The sequence below is a fragment of the Triticum aestivum genome, chromosome 1D, assembly GCF_018294505.1.
Source record: "Triticum aestivum cultivar Chinese Spring chromosome 1D, IWGSC CS RefSeq v2.1, whole genome shotgun sequence".
NCBI lineage: Eukaryota > Viridiplantae > Streptophyta > Magnoliopsida > Poales > Poaceae > Triticum > Triticum aestivum.
In genome coordinates, this window is record NC_057796.1 from 392403559 (window position 1) to 392421417 (window position 17859).

Sequence of the window (17859 nt, forward strand, 5' to 3'; positions counted from 1 at the left end):
TGATCCGCTTTCAGCTGAATCAGCGGGAATTCGTCTTTTTCATGAGAGGTGGATCAAAACTCCTGACACTCAACCATTTGGTCAATTGTACGTTAAATATGACATAATATTTTAGAAAAATGTTTCGGTCCACTTTTGCAACAAATATATGGTAGGTTCTTCACAAAAAAACTCATTTTGGGCACTCAAAAAATGGAAAATGAATTTTTCGTCCCAAAAAAATGAATTTTTTTAGGCAACATTGTTTGCCATTCCAAGATGCACCCTTGTGCAAAGTGTGATATAATTTGAACAAATTATGCCATTCCAAAATGCACCCTTGTGCAAAAAATATAAGAGAAACACATAGAAAAACACAATTACGTATGCTTTGTTCTCATTGGTTGAAATGTTTTTGCCATGGATTGATGACATGGCATCCATCCATCCATCCATCCCATTTATCTAAAGAAAAAAAGAGAGAGAAAGAAAAAGAACCCCCCACCCCCCGGGCAGCCCAACCACCCAAACCCTATCCCTCCCCAGATCCATCGCCGCCGCCCCCTTCTCCCCAGATCCAATCTCCCCCCTCATCCTCTCCCGCTCACGCATGCTCAAGCCGCTCGCCGCCCCCACGCTCCTCCACCTCCAGGCGACGCCGAGCCCGCGGTCTCCCTCCCCAAGATCGCGCCGGAGCCCGCGGTCCTTCTCCACCTACAGGTCGGCTCTCCTCCTCCCCTTCCAGATCGCGCCGCCACCTCCCTCCCCCATCACCTCCCGCATCACCCACCGTCGACCTCGTCTCCCCCATCCCCCTCCTCTCGCCTTCCCCATATCCACTGGTCCAGGAGAACCTCTCATGTGCGCGCGGCTCCATCGCCCCACCCCGCACCCCGCACTCCGTCAGAGAAAACTACCTCGCCCCGCCCCACCCGATTCGGAGCCGTGCCGCGGGAGAGGGAGGGAGATGGGGCTCCGCAGGAGAGGGCCGCTGCTGTTGCTCCTCGGCCTCGTGGCTACGGCCTTGGCTGCTGCTGCTGCGGCGGCCGACATCTATGCGGCTTGTCGTGCTGAAGCCGTCGGCCGGAGGCGCCAGGGGCTCCTCCTCCAGTGGCGGGCAGGGCTCCAAGGCACCGTCGCCCAGCGCAGCCTGCCTGGCCAGCGCCAGTCCGTCCAGCACGAAGGTAACCACCCATCTCAGATCTGCTTGCCGCTACCTGGTATAGTTTACTTTGTGATACTAGAGCAAGGCCGACATGGGTGATTATGGCGATCTCTGCAAAGTAGATTGTAGCCCTATCTGGTAGTTCATGTGATGCGTTGTAGGATTCGTAGTTGCAAAGCGATCTTGTTGCTGAAGTAGCACTGTAGGCTTGTGCTTCTGTCCATAATGATTCCCTCTGTTCGAGGGTGCTCCGGCTACTGTTCTTATAGTGATTGGTGCTTCACATTTTCTAGTACAATACATGCATACTGAAAAGGATGGGTACATGAAGTTTTTTGAAACAGAAACTTGTTCATGGCCCTACTTGTGTCAGACAACAAGTATAATACTAGGTCAGAGAGCAATAATAGGTTATTTTTCGAATTAATACTCCAAAATTTATCAGTATTGGAGGAGTGATTGTTTCCAAATCAATACTCCTGGGCATCATTCATGGCTGTCTAGTAGTCGACATACTTCTAGTTCCATTTAGTATATGCAGGTAGCAGCAGCTTAAGTGTAATGGAGCTGTTGTTACTCTATGCCTACTTCGTTAGAGTTTGCATCATATCCTTGTTGTTTATAGCATAATCGCCTTCACTATTCTTGCTCTGAAACTCTAATCATGATACTGATGGTATTTTCCTTGATGGAATTACAGGCAACATGGTGACTCTAATGCAGGCAGCACTGGCCATCCAGTATATGGGATGTATATCCCATTCTGGAATTTCATGTTAGCCCTCTTTACATATGAACTAACAACACAGTAGTATAACAACACATTAGTAACAAGCCAACGGGAACACACAAAGTTATGTACTTGTATTACTGGTGTCATTGTATTTATTTGTATATATAGAGCTAACATGACTTGCATTTCAGGTACTCCTTTTAGCTGTATATATAGATCAAGAATATTACTTTCGTTTTACTTCTGCATTTATCATTTGTGATTGCTAAGGTCTGATGCAGATACACTTCCGACAGTACAACTGCATGTTTTGAACAATTTCAATTCTACAAATAATTAAACGTCTCAGTTTTAATCCATTCATCAAGCTGTGCGACTGCTTGTTCCATTCATATGAGAATATGCTACTACCACGTTGATTAGGATGAGTGTACCATGCATGCTTTTCTTATTCAACATGATATGTGTCTATTTGGGTTGATGTACCAAATCAAGCTGGGTTTGTCCGCCCTCTTGAAGCATATGTAGAATTGCTGTATAGGTTGTACAGGGACATGCATGGGGAGAATTTGTTCCTTGTTTCGAGTTAGATTGCCATTTATGCATAGTACAAGTTCGCCTGTGCAATCCCGTTCTTATTTATTTTCCTGAATGTCTTGAACTGTCGAACATTCTTCTTTAATTGTGTGATGTTATGTACTGTGGTACCTAGATGTTGGGATTAAATGATTAATTCAGCATGCTTCTGGGGAGTGTTGATTATTTTTGTGCTTTAGCTTCTCTGGGATTTTTTGGGTCGATTTGTACCCATTGGTCCATTATGGTGGTGATCCTCTTTATTTAATTGGCTGAATAAGCTTAATCTTGGAGTGATTGTGTATATTGGAACCTACAATATTCATGTGGAATTAGTTAAGTTGGTATCAAATACATTTGTTGCATGCTCCATTAGTCGTTTATACTTGAAACCTGGCCTGTCATTTTTAAAAAAAATTACAACATCAAAGTTGTTTTATGCATGCTGCTGGTAACTGTATACTCTCTCCTACGAGTTTTATTACTTGTTGTATGCAGGCTGATTGGAGCCTACAATCAGGCTATTTTTTCCCTTTAAACGCCTATTTTTTGATATCAGGTGCTCCTTGAGCTATCTAAGAACAAGCAGACCATCATTTCACCATCTTCGGCCCCCTAGGGTATTTCATCTCTTTGGCCTCTTCCAGCATTGTCTTCTTTGTTCCTGACTATAAACATTGATGCATGTGCCCTGTTCTAAAGTGGAAAATCATTTGCTTGTAGCTTGTACTGTCCATCTGTTGTGTTAACTTGCACTGTGCTGGTACTTATCATTTGCAAAATATATCTGTGTCTTCGCTATTATGAGAATGTCATATGCATTGTTTCCTGTTAAATCTAAAGTTTTGCAGCAATTTTTCATCGTTATGAGAATTTTATATTCATGGATTCACTTGATTATGTTTCTAACTTATCATAATTTATTATTTGCAGATGCTGGCCTTTAGTCTTCAGAAGTTGGAGCTCTAGGAAGAAGAATCCTGAAGAAAACCCACACCCAGCAATGCGTTTTAGCTCACTGGACTAGTTATCTGTTTATCTAGTTGTATTTTAGCTAAATACCAGATTTGTACTATTATCTCACTGTTACCAGATTTGTATTTTACGTGAAAACCAGATTTGTACTGTAACCAGCAATGCGTTTTAGCTCACTGGAATAGTTATCTGTATATCTGTATCACTGTAATTTCTTTGCTTGGCTGTTGTATGAAATATTATGCCTTATTGGCTCTTTTTGAATCAAATATTATGCACAAATATAGAACTAACGTGTGGTACAGAAAGAGTGATCCTGGCAACCTACTTTAAAATGAAAAAAGAAATAAAAGAAACTGACAAGTGGGCTGGAAAAACGTTGAGGCCCAAAAAAAATGTATACCGTAAAAGACTGGCCCAAAAAAATAAATGGCTGTTGGGCTTGGCCCATGTAGCTGACAAAAAATGAAAGGAAAAAAACAATAAATAGGCTGAATTAATGGGCTTGGCCCATATAGACACCTAACCGGACCGGGCTGATTCTTATCCACGTTAGCTTGCCACGCTGGAATCCTACGTGGCTTGGGGAGGCTGCTAGTGACCAAAATTTTGGTCGAAGAACCAACGACCTTTTACATATCACAGAGAAGGTCGTTAATTTCAGTTTACGACTGCCAGCTTTTGACCTTCTGTTTTTGTCACAAAAAGGTCGCAAATGAAAAACTATGACCTTTCAGCGGCCAATAGTGAGGGTCACAAGTTGACATATTTCTTGTAGTGTATGGTTCGGGTTCGACCAAGCCCCCAAGTGATGCTGTGGCATTGCGCCGATCAAGAGGTGTAGCTATGGTTCGGATACGACCAAGCCCCCAAGTGATGCTGTGGCATTGCGCCGATCAAGAGGTGTAGCTGTGGTTCGGGTACGACCAAGCCCCCAAGTGATGCTGTGGCATTGCGCCGATCAAGAGGTGTAGCTATGGTTCGGATACTACCAAGCCCCCAAGTGACCCTTCTGGTAGCATTTCGTCGATCAAGAGGTGTAGCTATGGTTCGGATACGACCAAGCCCCCAAGTGACCCTTCTAGTGGCATTTCGCCGATCAAGAGGTGTAGCTATGGTTCGAATATGACCAAGCCCCCAAGTGACCAATAAGATAAGCCCATAAGGCAGGATACCCATATTTGAACCGCGCATCATGGCAACAGGTCCTCTTCGGCAACTTTTAACTTTTCGCAAGAGATAAATTCTTCTTGAACCGGGATTTTGAACCGCATATTGAGAGCTTCAGAGCTTTGTGGGAGACAGATTTTCCCTTGAACCGGATATTAAACCGGAATCTTTCTTTTTAAGCCGGAAATTTTCTGACGGCCTTTAAATTTGCACCAATATGGCGATTTAGGGTCCTGCATTAGATAACTTTGCAAGCCGGAGTAATTGCTCTTTTAAAGAAAGCAATATATAATATAAAAATATACTGGATGGATTTCACCTTATATGTTAGGCCAGAAAATACCCACCGCGGAGTTGGGTATCACCACGGGCGAGTCGGCCGCGGGAGCAGACGAATGAACCGGCCGCGGCGTTGTAAACTAATGCGGACGAGATAATAGCCCACTGCGTTGGAAATGACTGGGCCGCGGGCGCGGACGATGAGTCAATCGCGACATTAGAAACCAGTGCGGACGGGCAAGTTGTCCTCCACGTTGTAAACCGGTGCGGACAAGTGAACTATCCGTCCGGTCCTCAGGTAATGTGACACGGAGGAAAACACCGTTGTAGACCGTTGCCAGTGCGTGCTTTATACCCGCAATATCACAATAATTTTATCTGTATATAAAAACACCAATAGAGCAGTATAATGATGTTCAGAGAAATTAAAATGCACTTGATAAAATATATAGGAGGGATAACACCTGATGTTGTTTTCACCGGGCGAATGTCTTGACTACACCGTTAACCTCACGTAGAGTAATAGTGGCCGCGGCGGTTGCTCGCTGTTAGCGGCGGCATACACGTGGCGGTTCAGCGATGCACACGGTAGCGAGGCCGGATCGGGCAGAACCGCTCGCGTCAGGGCGGCGACTCGGAGCAAGGGTAACCATAGAGTCCATGTCCTTCGCCGGATCATCCTGGTTTTTCGTCGGACATAGCGATCGAAGCAAAGTTCATCATGCAGGTTTTAATGGGTCTTCATATCCACCCATGCATCCATGAAGCTTTGGAAGGTGTGCCTAAACAGCAGTTTTTTTACGCCAATACATCATTGCATTGGCCGTGACTAATCACGTTTTAGCTTTGGCTTATTCCTGTACTAGACCTCCCGTGAGATGTAGTCCTTTTCTTATTCTCCTTTCCTTTCGGTCTTTGACTTCTGCAGATTGCCGCTGCATGTGCGTGCAGCGGGTCGTCAAGGCGGCTCGAGGTCAGTGAAGTGGCTCGGTAAAGCGGAAACTGTGAAGCAAGGCGCAACAGCGACTAGAAGCGGGGCCTCGAGGCGCTTTGGCGGTTTAAGACAGCGGAGGTGACCCGATAAGGCGACTCAAGGTGGAGGAAAAAATGGCTTAGCGGCCACGCGAGACTGGCAGTGGCTTACTAGCAGCAGCTGCTCAAAACTGCAGAAGCAGCAGTGGCGGCAAGCGAGGCAGGGCCGACTTGTGGCAGAAGTAAACCGGCGAGGTGAAGCGAGCTCGGAGGTGGGTCGCCGCAGCGCGCACCAGAGGCGGGGACTCACGGAGATCAGCGCGCAGCTAATGGTGAACCGGCGCGGGGGCGGATCGGCGAGCCGGCAGGCGCAAGAAAACAAGTGTGGCCGACGTGCCAGCAGACTCGGGCGCACGAGTATGGTGGACTACAGCGTCGGGCTATAGCTCTCCATTGACGACATGATGAGGCAGAAGCGGCCGCAGCGTCGAGGGTAGTCCGGCAACAGCAGAGGTGCGGGGTAAAGTAAGGCGGCTCTATGGGGACTCCGGCAGGTTGATGCGGGTGGTGGCTTTCCCATTGCTGTGATTGAGACAACGAGGGTCGGAGACAGCAGTTTTGAAGATGGCAGCTCGTGGCCGTGGGGACGAGGCCGGCTTGGCGCGGGCGTCCCGGCTTACAGGTGCAACAGCATGCGATTGTCACTTCGAAGTAGGCAAATACCCGAAGATGAGTTAACTTCAGCAACGGCGACTCAGACGGCCGCAGGGGCAGAGGTGCTTGGGAAACGGCCGGTTGGCAGAGGCGCGGTGGCTTGGAGGCGGTAGGGCCGGCTCAACCCGACAGCGGAGGTGGATAAGCGAGGCCATAGCTAAGAAGCGAGGCGGTTCAAGCACGGCAAGGTCCGAAGGTGACTCGGACAGCCGCTCGACGGAGTCCCGGCCGGCTCAGAATCGAAGATAGAGTGACGCAAGAGTCAGTTTAGGCGAGTCCAAATGGGGTGAGTGTCAGGCGACTTGGCCGTGGATTTGGGCGGACGGCAACTCGGCCGCGGAGGTATATAATAATTTTTTTAAACGCATCCTTGCACCCCCATGAGCAGCTGGCACCGGCTCGGAATCGGAGAAGAACGGGCGTGAGCTGGAGCCGCGCGGGGGGGCACGGGAAACCATCACGGAGAGCGGCCGCGGCAGTTTCGATAACCCGGCGGCGGCTCGTTGAGGTGACTCGGAGTTGGAGCAGGTGGACCACGGTGGAGGCGAGGCCAGGCGCGGCTCGATGTTGCCCCATCGTAGAAGAAGTGGCCCGACGACAGCTTACACGCTGTAGGCGTTTCAGCAACGAAGCAGAGTCCTGCCGCGAAGCGAGGTTGCAGCTTGGTGCGGCGATTTGGCAGTAGGCCGGCTCTCAGCGGAGGCGACGCAAGGCCGGTGCGCGGAGGAGCTCGGAAAAAACACAGACTCGCTGTCGGCGGCGGCTCGGAGTCGTGGCATAGGGTCAGCCCGGCGCCTGAGGCGGGCAGGTTGGCGAATTGCGATGGCGATTTGACAGAGGCTGGCGGCTCACGGAGCAGTACGAGGTGTATGTCGTGGTGACGTAGGTTGGGCGGTTGATGAGGCGCCGACAAGTCAAAGTAGCGGCGGATTAAAGCGGGTCAAGCGCGAGGCAACCCAGATGCAAGGCGGCGGCGGATCGGCCATAGAAACAGTGTGGGGCCAGGTTAAGGTCGCGACAACAGCCCGTCATGCCCGCGAAGGTGGCTCAGGCACAACTGGACTGGTGGCGTCTTGACGATTTGAGGCGTCCATGGTGTTGGTCAGCAGCAGAGACGGCTCAGAGGACCCCAGCAAGTCTGTGGTGGAAGGGTGCGTGAACCGGCTTGCAGAGGAGACTCCGACGGGCGGCGGTTTACAGTGACAGCAACCAGCCTAGACCAGAGAGCGGGTGAGGGCAACTCGCCAGCAAAGGCAGCATGCTGGCGGTTTAGATGGAGGCGATTCATACAGGACGCGATCCCGCGGAGGCGGTTCATGAGCGCCGAGATTCGACGACTGCTCGAAGCAGCTGATGGATCCTGAACCGGAGGCGGAGCGAGGTCAGGCCATGGGTCCGGTTTGGTTTGTTTTTTGTTTGGAACAATCCTTTGATCAGCCAGCGTGTCACTTTTTTGGGTAGTTGATGGCTGAATTTGCTCTGGCGGGTCTTCTCAGGACTTGAAGTGGAAAATCCCAATCTGTCTCTACGCAATTTGTGATTGCATAATTGACTTGAAGTGGAAAATCCCAATCTGTCTCTGGCGGGTCTCGCTCTGCGGTGTTCCACGGTCTCGCCGTGCGGCGAGCCGCAGCCTATCAACGCGGACGCGCCTAGCTTGCTCAGCGGCGCGCCATCGATCATGTTGTGCGGCGAGCTGCAGCCTGTCGGCGCTGACAGGCCTATCTTGATCCGCGGCACTGAAGCGCCATGCACGAAGGGTCTGCTCAACCCTGGCGATGACGCGCATCACGACATCGTCCATCGTGTTGCCGGGGAGCGCCGCGGCCTTGACGGGCCGTGGCGCTTTCTGGTTTTCCTCGTCGATGAGGTTGATGGCAGAGGTGGCACTTTGGTGGGTTGGCATGCTTGGAAAAGGTGGATGTGCTACAGGCTGCGCTTGTTGCCTCCGTGCGTCGTGCGCCGCCTAGGTTTATGCGCAATATCGCTGGGTGGCGGGAAACAGGTGAGGAAATGGCAGGAAACGGTGGCGTGTTAATAAAACGCCATCAATTAATGGAAACTTAGCATATAAGGAACATCGAGCTAGCACAAGAAGTAGATGATGATGAGATGAACACAGACCACACAAGCGAACCCGTCGGTGATGGATTCATCAATCACAAACGGGTGTGCACTAGGAAGCGTTTTCCCACAACACACACGGCTTATTCCATCACAAACAGGCCAGATGGATCAACTATATGCCACGTACCGCACATTGTCAAAAAGTAATGCGGTAGACCTTTAACATGTGTTAAAAAATAAAATAAAATAAAAAACTTGGCGGATTACCAACATGTGTGCGGTGACCGTATGACATGTAACCCTAAAATCTTTCTCAATCTGCATGCTGATGACGTAGATCTTTTTCGTGCCGGCTCTTCTTCATCCGGACAAACGTGAGCTTCTCGATCCATTAGAGAAATCCCTCCAAGAACTCAACACCACCGTGCGCGAGCCCCATGGTGGGCGCCAACTGTCGTGGACTTGTCACGGCAGATGTCCTATGGTGAGGATTTAGTCGTGAGGCTAGCGCATCTATGTAGTAGCTTGACAGGGGTTGAGCGGAATCGAGAGACTCAACACAAGACGAGGATTAAGACAGCTTCGGGCCCCGGGAAACATCATCCGGTAATAACCTTACATGCTGTTTGAGGCTAGGTCTCATTATCATGATGAGGGAGTCGCCGTAAACCGGCTCTCCTCTAGTTGTGTCTAGCCCTAGAGAATATTGCTTGTTCCTCTTTGGGGAGCCCTGCCCCTCCTTATATAAGTTGAAGGGGTGGGTTACATGTAGAGTCCAACTCGGACTTAAGACTTAACTATTCTGACTTCTCTTCATGAGCTTATTAACGTCTTGGGCTTCATAACGTCTCGGGCTTCATAACGTCTCGGGCTTCATAACCCCTGGCAACCCAGTTATCACCGTCTGCCGGATTATGACTGGTGCCGGTTTATGATGGTCTGCCGGTTTATGAACTGACTTAACACCTGCCTGATTATCATCTGACTTAACTCCTGCCGGTTTACCACCTGCCTTAACACCTGTCGGTTTACCACCAGCCGGTTTACCGTCTGTCTTAGCCATCTGCCTTAACTGTCCGCCTTAACTGTCCGCTGTTTACCAAGTCCCAGCCGGTTTACAACTCTGGCCGGGTCATACCGTGGGGTATATCCCCGACAACGAGCGTGTCGACCGTTTGGACAAATGCATGCACGAGTTCAGGTAGAGCCAAGAGCGAACGTAGGCAAGGGATGCTGGTCATGGTCTCATGGAAGCGTTTCATCTTGTTGAGTCGTTTCGACGTGGATAACTATGTATTCTCAGCAATCATAGTATTGCTCTGTTTATTGCTCTTTTTCAGTGTCTGTATATGTGGATGATAACAGCTAGATTCAAATTAGTATACAAAAACAGATATAAAATGGAATATATATATGTATATATATATATATAATATCATCACATATACGTGATGATACTTAACTACTAGCTACAATGCATAAAATTGAAAACAAACAATACTAAAACTAATAATCCCTCCCGGGGCCAGTATTCCGGCAGCCCCTCGCCAGCAGCTCCCTGGTGCGCGGCGTCCTCCCAGTGCGAAGGCAGTACTCCACCTCCTCCGCCTCGCATCACTTGACATACCGATTTGCCTCTTGCTGGCGGACAAGCGCGAATGATCTTGCCATTTCGTTGGGCGCCCACAGGAGCTCCTCGTGGGTGGCACGCTGGAGCTTATCGGCCCACCTCCACACAGCGACGAGGCGCCCAGCGCCTTGGACCTTCCTCGTGAAGTACACGTCTTCATACACCTCCTCCGCACGACGAAGCGCCCACCCCCAAAGCTCTGCCGCCTCCTTTTTCCAGGCGGCATCACAGGCTTCATAGGCCACCTGGTGCCTGGCTTCCTCCTCCGCCATCTCCTTCTTGAACGCCACTTGCCTGGCTTTCTTAGCCGGCGGCAGTGACTTCCACAAACAAAGATTGTAATGGCCCCAAAACCAATCCAAAGTTGGGGGGTCCGACGCAACCTCGTCCGGCGGCGCGTAGGGGTCCTCGTCGCTATTATTCGAGTGAGCGTCTTCGAGGACCGGCGACTCCTCGTCGGTGCGTGGGCAAACTGGCGGTGCCATGGCGGAGATTTTAGAGAGAGAAACGAGTATTGTAGTTTGAATTACACACGATTCCCGCAGCAAAATCCGTGTGTCAACATAATAGCTGACGGTTTCCAATACAAAACCATGTCTGATTACTGACCCGCGAGATAGAGTGCCAATCACGTGGGGGCCGGTTGTCTTGCCAGATCTTTACATTTTCTTTTTTGAACACCAGATATTTACATCGTGTGATGATTTTTTAACTCGCACACAACTACACAAAAATATGATTTTTCAAACCGTTATGGTTAGCCGTTGCATGTAGATGTAGTTCAAATTTGAATTGCGGTCATTAAATGGCTAGAAAATCACTTAAATGTCTTTAAAAGGTCAAATGACCCCTGAAATTTTAGAAATTTTCACATGACTGTTGTATTAGTGCATGTTAAATGTAGAAAAAAATTGAAGGCCCTAAGAGGAAGCTATCTCCCGTTCGTCATCAAACATGCATTGTTCCCTCTCGGAACCATGAGCCTTCTAGTGCGTTGCTTCGATTTGTGACGGGGGTGTGTCCAAACTTTCGTAAAACATGCCAATTTTTCTACCACATCATCTTGGTGGCATGACATTACATCAAGCAAGGTTTCATGTTTTTCTGATCATTTTTTAATTTTTTGGAATTAAAATGCCTTGGCACTCCATGCATGTGCCCATGCCGTGAGACCAATATGTCTGAAAATTCCTTCTAATTTACTACAAATGGAACTAACACACACATAAGTACACAAATATGATTTTTCAAACCATTATGGTTAGCTGTTGCATGTAGATGTAGTTCTAATTTGAATGACGGTCATTAAATGGCTAGAAAATCACTTAAAGGTTTTTAAAAGGTCAAATGACCCCTGAAATTTTCCAAATTTTCACATGACAGTTGTATTAGTGCATGTTAAACATAGAAAAAAAATTAAGGCCGTAAGAGGAAGCTATCTCCCGTTCGTCATCGAACATGCATTGTTCCCTCTAAGAACCACGATTCTTCTAGTGAGTTGCTTAGGTTTGTGAGGGGGGTGTCCAAAATTCGTCAAACAAGCCAATTTTTTTACCACATCATCTTGGTGGCATGACATTTCATAAAGCAAGGTTTCATGTTTTTCTAATCATTTTTTAATTTTTTGGAACTAAAATGCCATGGCACTACATGCATGTGTCCATGCTGTGAGACCAATATGTTTAAAAATTCCTTCTAATTTACTGCACATGGAATTAACTCGCACAGAAGTACACAAATATGATTTTTCAAACCGTTATGGTTAGCCGTTGCATGTAGATGTAGTTCAAATTTGAATTACGGTCATTAAATGGCTAGAAAATCACTTAAATGTCTTTAAAAGGTCAAATGACCCCTGAAATTTTCCAAATTTTCACATGACTGTTGTATTAGTGCGTGTTAAATGTAGAAAAAAATTGAAGGCCCTAAGAGGAAGCTATCTCCCGTTCGTCATCAAACATGCATTGTTCCCTCTCGGAACCATGATCCTTCTAGTGTGTTGCTCCGATTTGTGACGGGAGCGTGTCCAAACTTTCGTCAAACATGCCAATTTTTCTACCACATCATCTTGGTGGCATGATATTACATCAAGCAAGGTTTCATGTTTTTCTGATCATTTTTTAATTTTTTGGAATTAAAATGCCTTGGCACTCCATGCATGTGCCCATGCCGTGAGACCAATATGTGTGAAAATTCCTTCTAATTTACTACACATGGAACTAGCACACACACAATTACACAAATATGATTTTTCAAACCGTTATGGTTAGCTATTGCATGTAGATGTAATTCTAATTTGAATGATGGTCATTAAATGGCTAGAAAATCACTTAAATGTTTTTAAAAGGTCAAATGACCCCTGAAATTTTCCAAATTTTCACATGACAGTTGTATTAGTGCATGTTAAACATAGAAAAAAAATTAAGGCCGTAAGAGGAAGCTATCTCCCGTTCGTCATTGAACATGCATTGTTCCCTCTTAGAACCACGAGTCTTCTAGTGAGTTGCTTAGGTTTGTGAGGGGGTGTCCAAAATTTCGTCAAACAAGCCAATTTTTTTACCACATGATCTTGGTGGCATGAAATTTCATAAAGCAAGGTTTCATGTTTTTCTAATCATTTTTTATTTTTTTTGGAATTAAAATGCCATGGCACTCCATGCATGTGTCCATGCTGTGAGACCAATATGTTTAAAAATTCCTTCTAATTTACTGCACATGGAATTAACTCGCACAGAAGTACACAAATATGATTTTTCAAACCGTTATGGTTAGCCGTTGCATGTAGATGTAGTTCAAATTTGAATTACGGTCATTAAATGGCTAGAAAATCACTTAAATGTCTTTCAAAGGTCAAATGACCCCTGAAGTTTTCCAAATTTTCACATGACTGTTGTATTAGTGCATGTTAAATGTAGAAAAAAATTGAAGGCCCTAAGAGGAAGCTATCTCCCGTTCGTCATCAAACATGCATTGTTCCCTCTCGGAACCATGAGCCTTCTAGTGTGTTGCTCCGATTTGTGACGGGGGCGTGTCCAAACTTGCGTCAAACATGCCAATTTTTCTACCACATCATCTTGGTGGCATGACATTACATCAAGCAAGGTTTCATGTTTTTCTGATCATTTTTTTAATTTTTTGGAATTAAAATGCCTTGGCACTCCATGCATGTGCCCATGCCGTGAGACCAATATGTTTTAAAATTCCTTCTAATTTACTACACATGGAACTAACACACACACAAGTACACAAATATGATTTTTCAAACCGTTATGGTTAGCTGTTGCATGTAGATGTAGTTCTAATTTGAATGACGGTCATTAAATGGCTAGAAAATCACTTAAATGTTTTTAAAAGGTCAAATGACCCCTGAATTTTTCCAAATTTTCACATGACAGTTGTATTAGTGCATGTTAAACATAGAAAAAAAATTAAGGCCGTAAGAGGAAGCTATCTCCCGTTCGTCATCGAACATGCATTGTTCCCTCTCAGAACCACGAGTCTTCTAGTCAGTTCCTTAGGTTTCTGAGGGGGGTGTCCAAAATTTCGTCAAACAAGCCAATTTTTTTACAACATCATCTTGGTGGCATGACATTTCATAAAGCAAGTTTTCATGTTTTTTTAATCATTTTTTAATTTTTTGGAATTAAAATGCCATGGCACTCCATGCATGTGTCCATGCTGTGAGACCAATATGTTTAAAAATTTCTTCTAATTTACTGCACATGGAATTAACTCGCACAGAAGTACACAAATATGATTTTTCAAACCGTTATGGTTAGCCGTTGCATGTAGATGTAGTTCAAATTTGAATTACGGTCATTAAATGGCTAGAAAATCACTTAAATGTTTTTAAAAGGTCAAATGACCCCTGGAATTTTCCAATTTTTCACATGACAGTTGTATTAGTGCATGTTAAATGTAGAAAAAAAATGAAGGCCGTAAGCGGAAGCTATCTCCTGTTCGTCATCAAATATGCATTGTTCCCTCTTCGAACCACGAGCCTTCTAGTGAGTTGCTCCGGTTTGTGAGGGGGATGTGTCCAAACTTTCGTCAAACAGGCCAATTTTTTTACAACATCATCTTGGTCGCATGATATTACATCAAGCAAGGTTTCATGTTTTGTGATCATTTTTTAATTTTTTGGAATTAAAATTCCATGGCACTCCATGCATGTGCCCATGCCGTGAGACCAACATGTTTAAAAATTCCTTCTAATTTACTGCACATGGAATTAACTCGCACACAAGTACACAAATATGATTTTTCATACCATTATGGTTAGCCGTTGCATGTAGAAGTAGTTCAAATTTGAATTACGGTCATTAAATGGCTAGAAAATCACTTAAATGTCTTTAAAAGGTCAAATGACCCCTGAAATTTTCCAAATATTCACATGATAGTTGTATTAGTGCACGTTAAATGTAGAAAGTAATTTGAAGGCTGTAAGAGGAAGCTATCACCCGTTCGTCATCAAACATGCATTGTTCCCTCTCGGAACCACGAGCCTTCTAGTGAGTTGCTCCGATTTGTGAGGGGGGGTGTCCAAACTTTCGTCAAACAGGCCAATTTTTTTACCACATCATCCTGGTGGCATGAGATTACATCAAGCAAGGTTTCATGTTTTTTGATGATTTTTTAATTTTTTGGAATTAAAATGCCATGGCACTCCATGCATTTGTCCATGCCGTGAGACGAATATGTTTGAAAATTCATCCTAATTTACTGCACATGGAATTAACTCGCACACAAGTACACAAATATGATTTTTCAAACCGTTATGGTTAGCCATTGCATGTAGATGTAGTTCAAATTTGAATTACGGTCATTAAACGGCTAGAAAATCACTTAAATGTCTTTAAAAGGTCAAATGACCCCTGAAATTTTCTGAATTTTCATTTGACAGTTGTAGTAGTGCATGTTAAATGTAGAAAAATTTTTAAGGCCGTAAGAGAAAGCTATCTCCCGTTCGTCATCAAACATGCATTGTTCCCTCTCGGAACCACGAGCCTTCTAGTGAGTTGCTCCGGTGTGGCACCCCGGCTTAGCGCAACCGGTTTACCATGCATTTCCACCCCAGAGACCATGTCTTCTAGCAAACCACAACATCTTGGTACAGAAAACAGCCGCTTTATTGACGCTAGCGGATTATAGTTTATATTATAACAGGTGGCGAGGCCAAGCGGCACACACGGTCCGGCTGAACAATATGTACATTATTTAGTGAACATAAAGGGGCCTCAATCAGAACAACTACGTGGCAGCGGAACAACGTCGTAGCGGAACCCCATAGCACAGGGACACCGATGTGGACACGATCTAGACTCGGACAACACTCCTTTCCAACGAGACTTTCCTGAAAGCTGGCATGACACGCCATGTCAGTACATTGAATTTACTTGCAAGCTCACAACAAACATAAACATAATGACAAACAATATCATGATACTTAACCACTTAGCAATGCAACAACATATCCTACATGTGGTGATCATGATCTCGTGATAAAATTTCCCTTGGACTTGCTTACCAACGATGATCTTTTCGGTGATCACAACCATGACCAACACTTGGTCTCAAACGGTGATCTTTCCGGCGATCACAACCATGACCAACACTTGGTCTCAAACGGTGATCTTTCCGGTGATCACAACCATGACCAACACTTGGCCTCCAACATCAAGATGGTTTACCCACCATCATCTTCTCAACAGTGCGACGTTCATAACTTAGTGTGCAAAATTTATTTAAACGTTGACCCATGGTGTGACCTACTTTCGAGCGTGTCTATAACCGTGGACTCGGCTATCGATAGATTTAATACACTCTGCAGAGGTAGCGCACTGTACCCACACCACGGAACCCATGGCCTCGCACTCCCATTCGGGTGGACCAATGGCATTCCGACGAAACCCCTCCATTGCCATGACACTCTCTCGGCCACTCCGACTCACTCCCCACTTGGCTAGTCCTGGGTGGCCCCGTGTCTACCAATGTAACACCCACGATGCGGCTATATCTCCCACGTGTCGAGGCACGACCTAGTGGCATAACCGCATTATAGGTTTTGTCGCAAGAAGGGTCATCTTCACACAATCCCATGTAATGAACAAGAATGGGATAAAGAGAGTTGGCTTACAATCGCCACTTCACACAATACTTAAATAAATCATACATCATTCAGAGTACACACATAGACCGACTACAGTCAAATCCAAATGAAAAGAAGATAACCCAACTGCTAGATCCCCGATCGTCCCAACTGGGCTCCACTACTGATCATCAGGAAACGAAACATAGTAACGACCGAGGTCCTCGTCAAACTCCCACTTGAGTTCGGTTGCGTCACCTGCACTGGTATCGTCGTCACCTGTAACTGTTTTGGTAGAATCTGTGAGTCACGAGGACTCAGCAATCTCACGCCCGCGAGATCAAGACTATTTAAGATTATGGGCAGGAAAGGGGTAATGAGGTGGAGCTGCAGCAAGCACTAAGCAAATATGGTGGCTAACATACGCAAATCAGAGCGAGAAGAGAAGCAACGGAACTGTCGAGAAGCTAGAAGTGATCAAGAAGTGATCCTAAAACTACTTATGTTCAAACATAACCCAAGAACCGTGTTCACTTCCCGGACTCCGCAGAAAAGAGACCATCATGGCTACACACGCGGTTGATGTATTTTAATTAGGTCAAGTGCCAAGTTCTCTACAACCGGCTATTAACCAATTCCCATCTGCCACATAACCGCGGGCACAGCTTTCAAAAGATAATACCCTGCAGGGGTGTCCCAACTTAGCCCATCACAAGCTCTCGCAGTCAACGAAGGATATTCCTTCTCCCGGGAAGACCCGATCAGGCTCGGAATCCCGGTTACAAGACGTTTCGACAATGGTAAAACAAGACCAGCAAAGCCGCCCGATGTGCCAACAAATCCTGATAGGAGTCGCACGTATCTCATTCTCAGGGCACACCGGATGAGACATCCTACGAGTAAAACCAGCCCTCAAGTTGCCCCGAGGTTCCTACACCGCAGTCTACTCGGTTCGGACCAACACTTGGAGAAGCACTGGCCCGGGGGGGTTAAAATAAAGATGGCCCTCGGGCTCGCGAAAACCCAAGGGAAAAGGCTTAGGTAGGCAAATGTAAAACCAAGGTAGGGCCTTGCTGGAGGAGTTTTATTCAAAGCGAACCGTCAAGGGGGTCCCATAAATCCCCAACCGCGTGAGGAACGCAAAATCAAGGAACATAACACCGGTATGACGGAAACTAGGGCGGCAAGAGTGGAACAAAACACCAGGCATAAGGCCGAGCCTTCCACCCTTTACCAAGTATATAGATGCATTAATTAAACAAGAGATATTGTGATATCCCAAAATATCCATGTTTCAACATGGAACCAACTTCATCTTCACCTGCAACTAGCAATGCTATTAGAAGGGCTAAGCAAAAGCGGTAACTTAGCAAAACAACGGTTTGCTAGGAAAGGATGGTTAGAGGCTTGACATGGCAATAAGAAGGGCTGAGCAAAAGCGGTAACTTATCCAAACAATGGTTTGCTAGGAAAGGATGGTTAGAGGCTTGACATGGCAATATGGGAGGCAT

The 17859-nt window shown here is 46.2% G+C and overlaps 1 protein-coding gene across 1 annotated transcript; it reads left to right on the top strand.

Annotated features, from left to right (window-relative positions):
- The first annotated feature begins 513 nt into the window (after positions 1 to 513).
- On the top strand, positions 514 to 3712 carry LOC123182320 (protein enabled homolog). Its single transcript, XM_044594845.1, has 4 exons — positions 514 to 1163; positions 1845 to 1919; positions 3013 to 3073; positions 3387 to 3712. The coding sequence occupies exons 1-3, from the start codon at positions 590 to 592 to the stop codon at positions 3021 to 3023; spliced, it is 660 nt and encodes a 219-aa protein (XP_044450780.1). The 5' UTR covers positions 514 to 589; the 3' UTR covers positions 3024 to 3073; positions 3387 to 3712.
- Positions 3713 to 17859: the final 14147 nt, after the last annotated feature.

Coding starts and splice junctions, on each gene's coding strand:
- LOC123182320 (XM_044594845.1), top strand. CDS start 590: ATGCTCAAGCCGCTCGCCGCCCCCACGCTCCTCCACCTCCAGGCGACG. Junction 1,164..1,844: donor CCAGTCCGTCCAGCACGAAG/GTAACCACCCAT, acceptor ATGGAATTACAG/GCAACATGGTGACTCTAATG.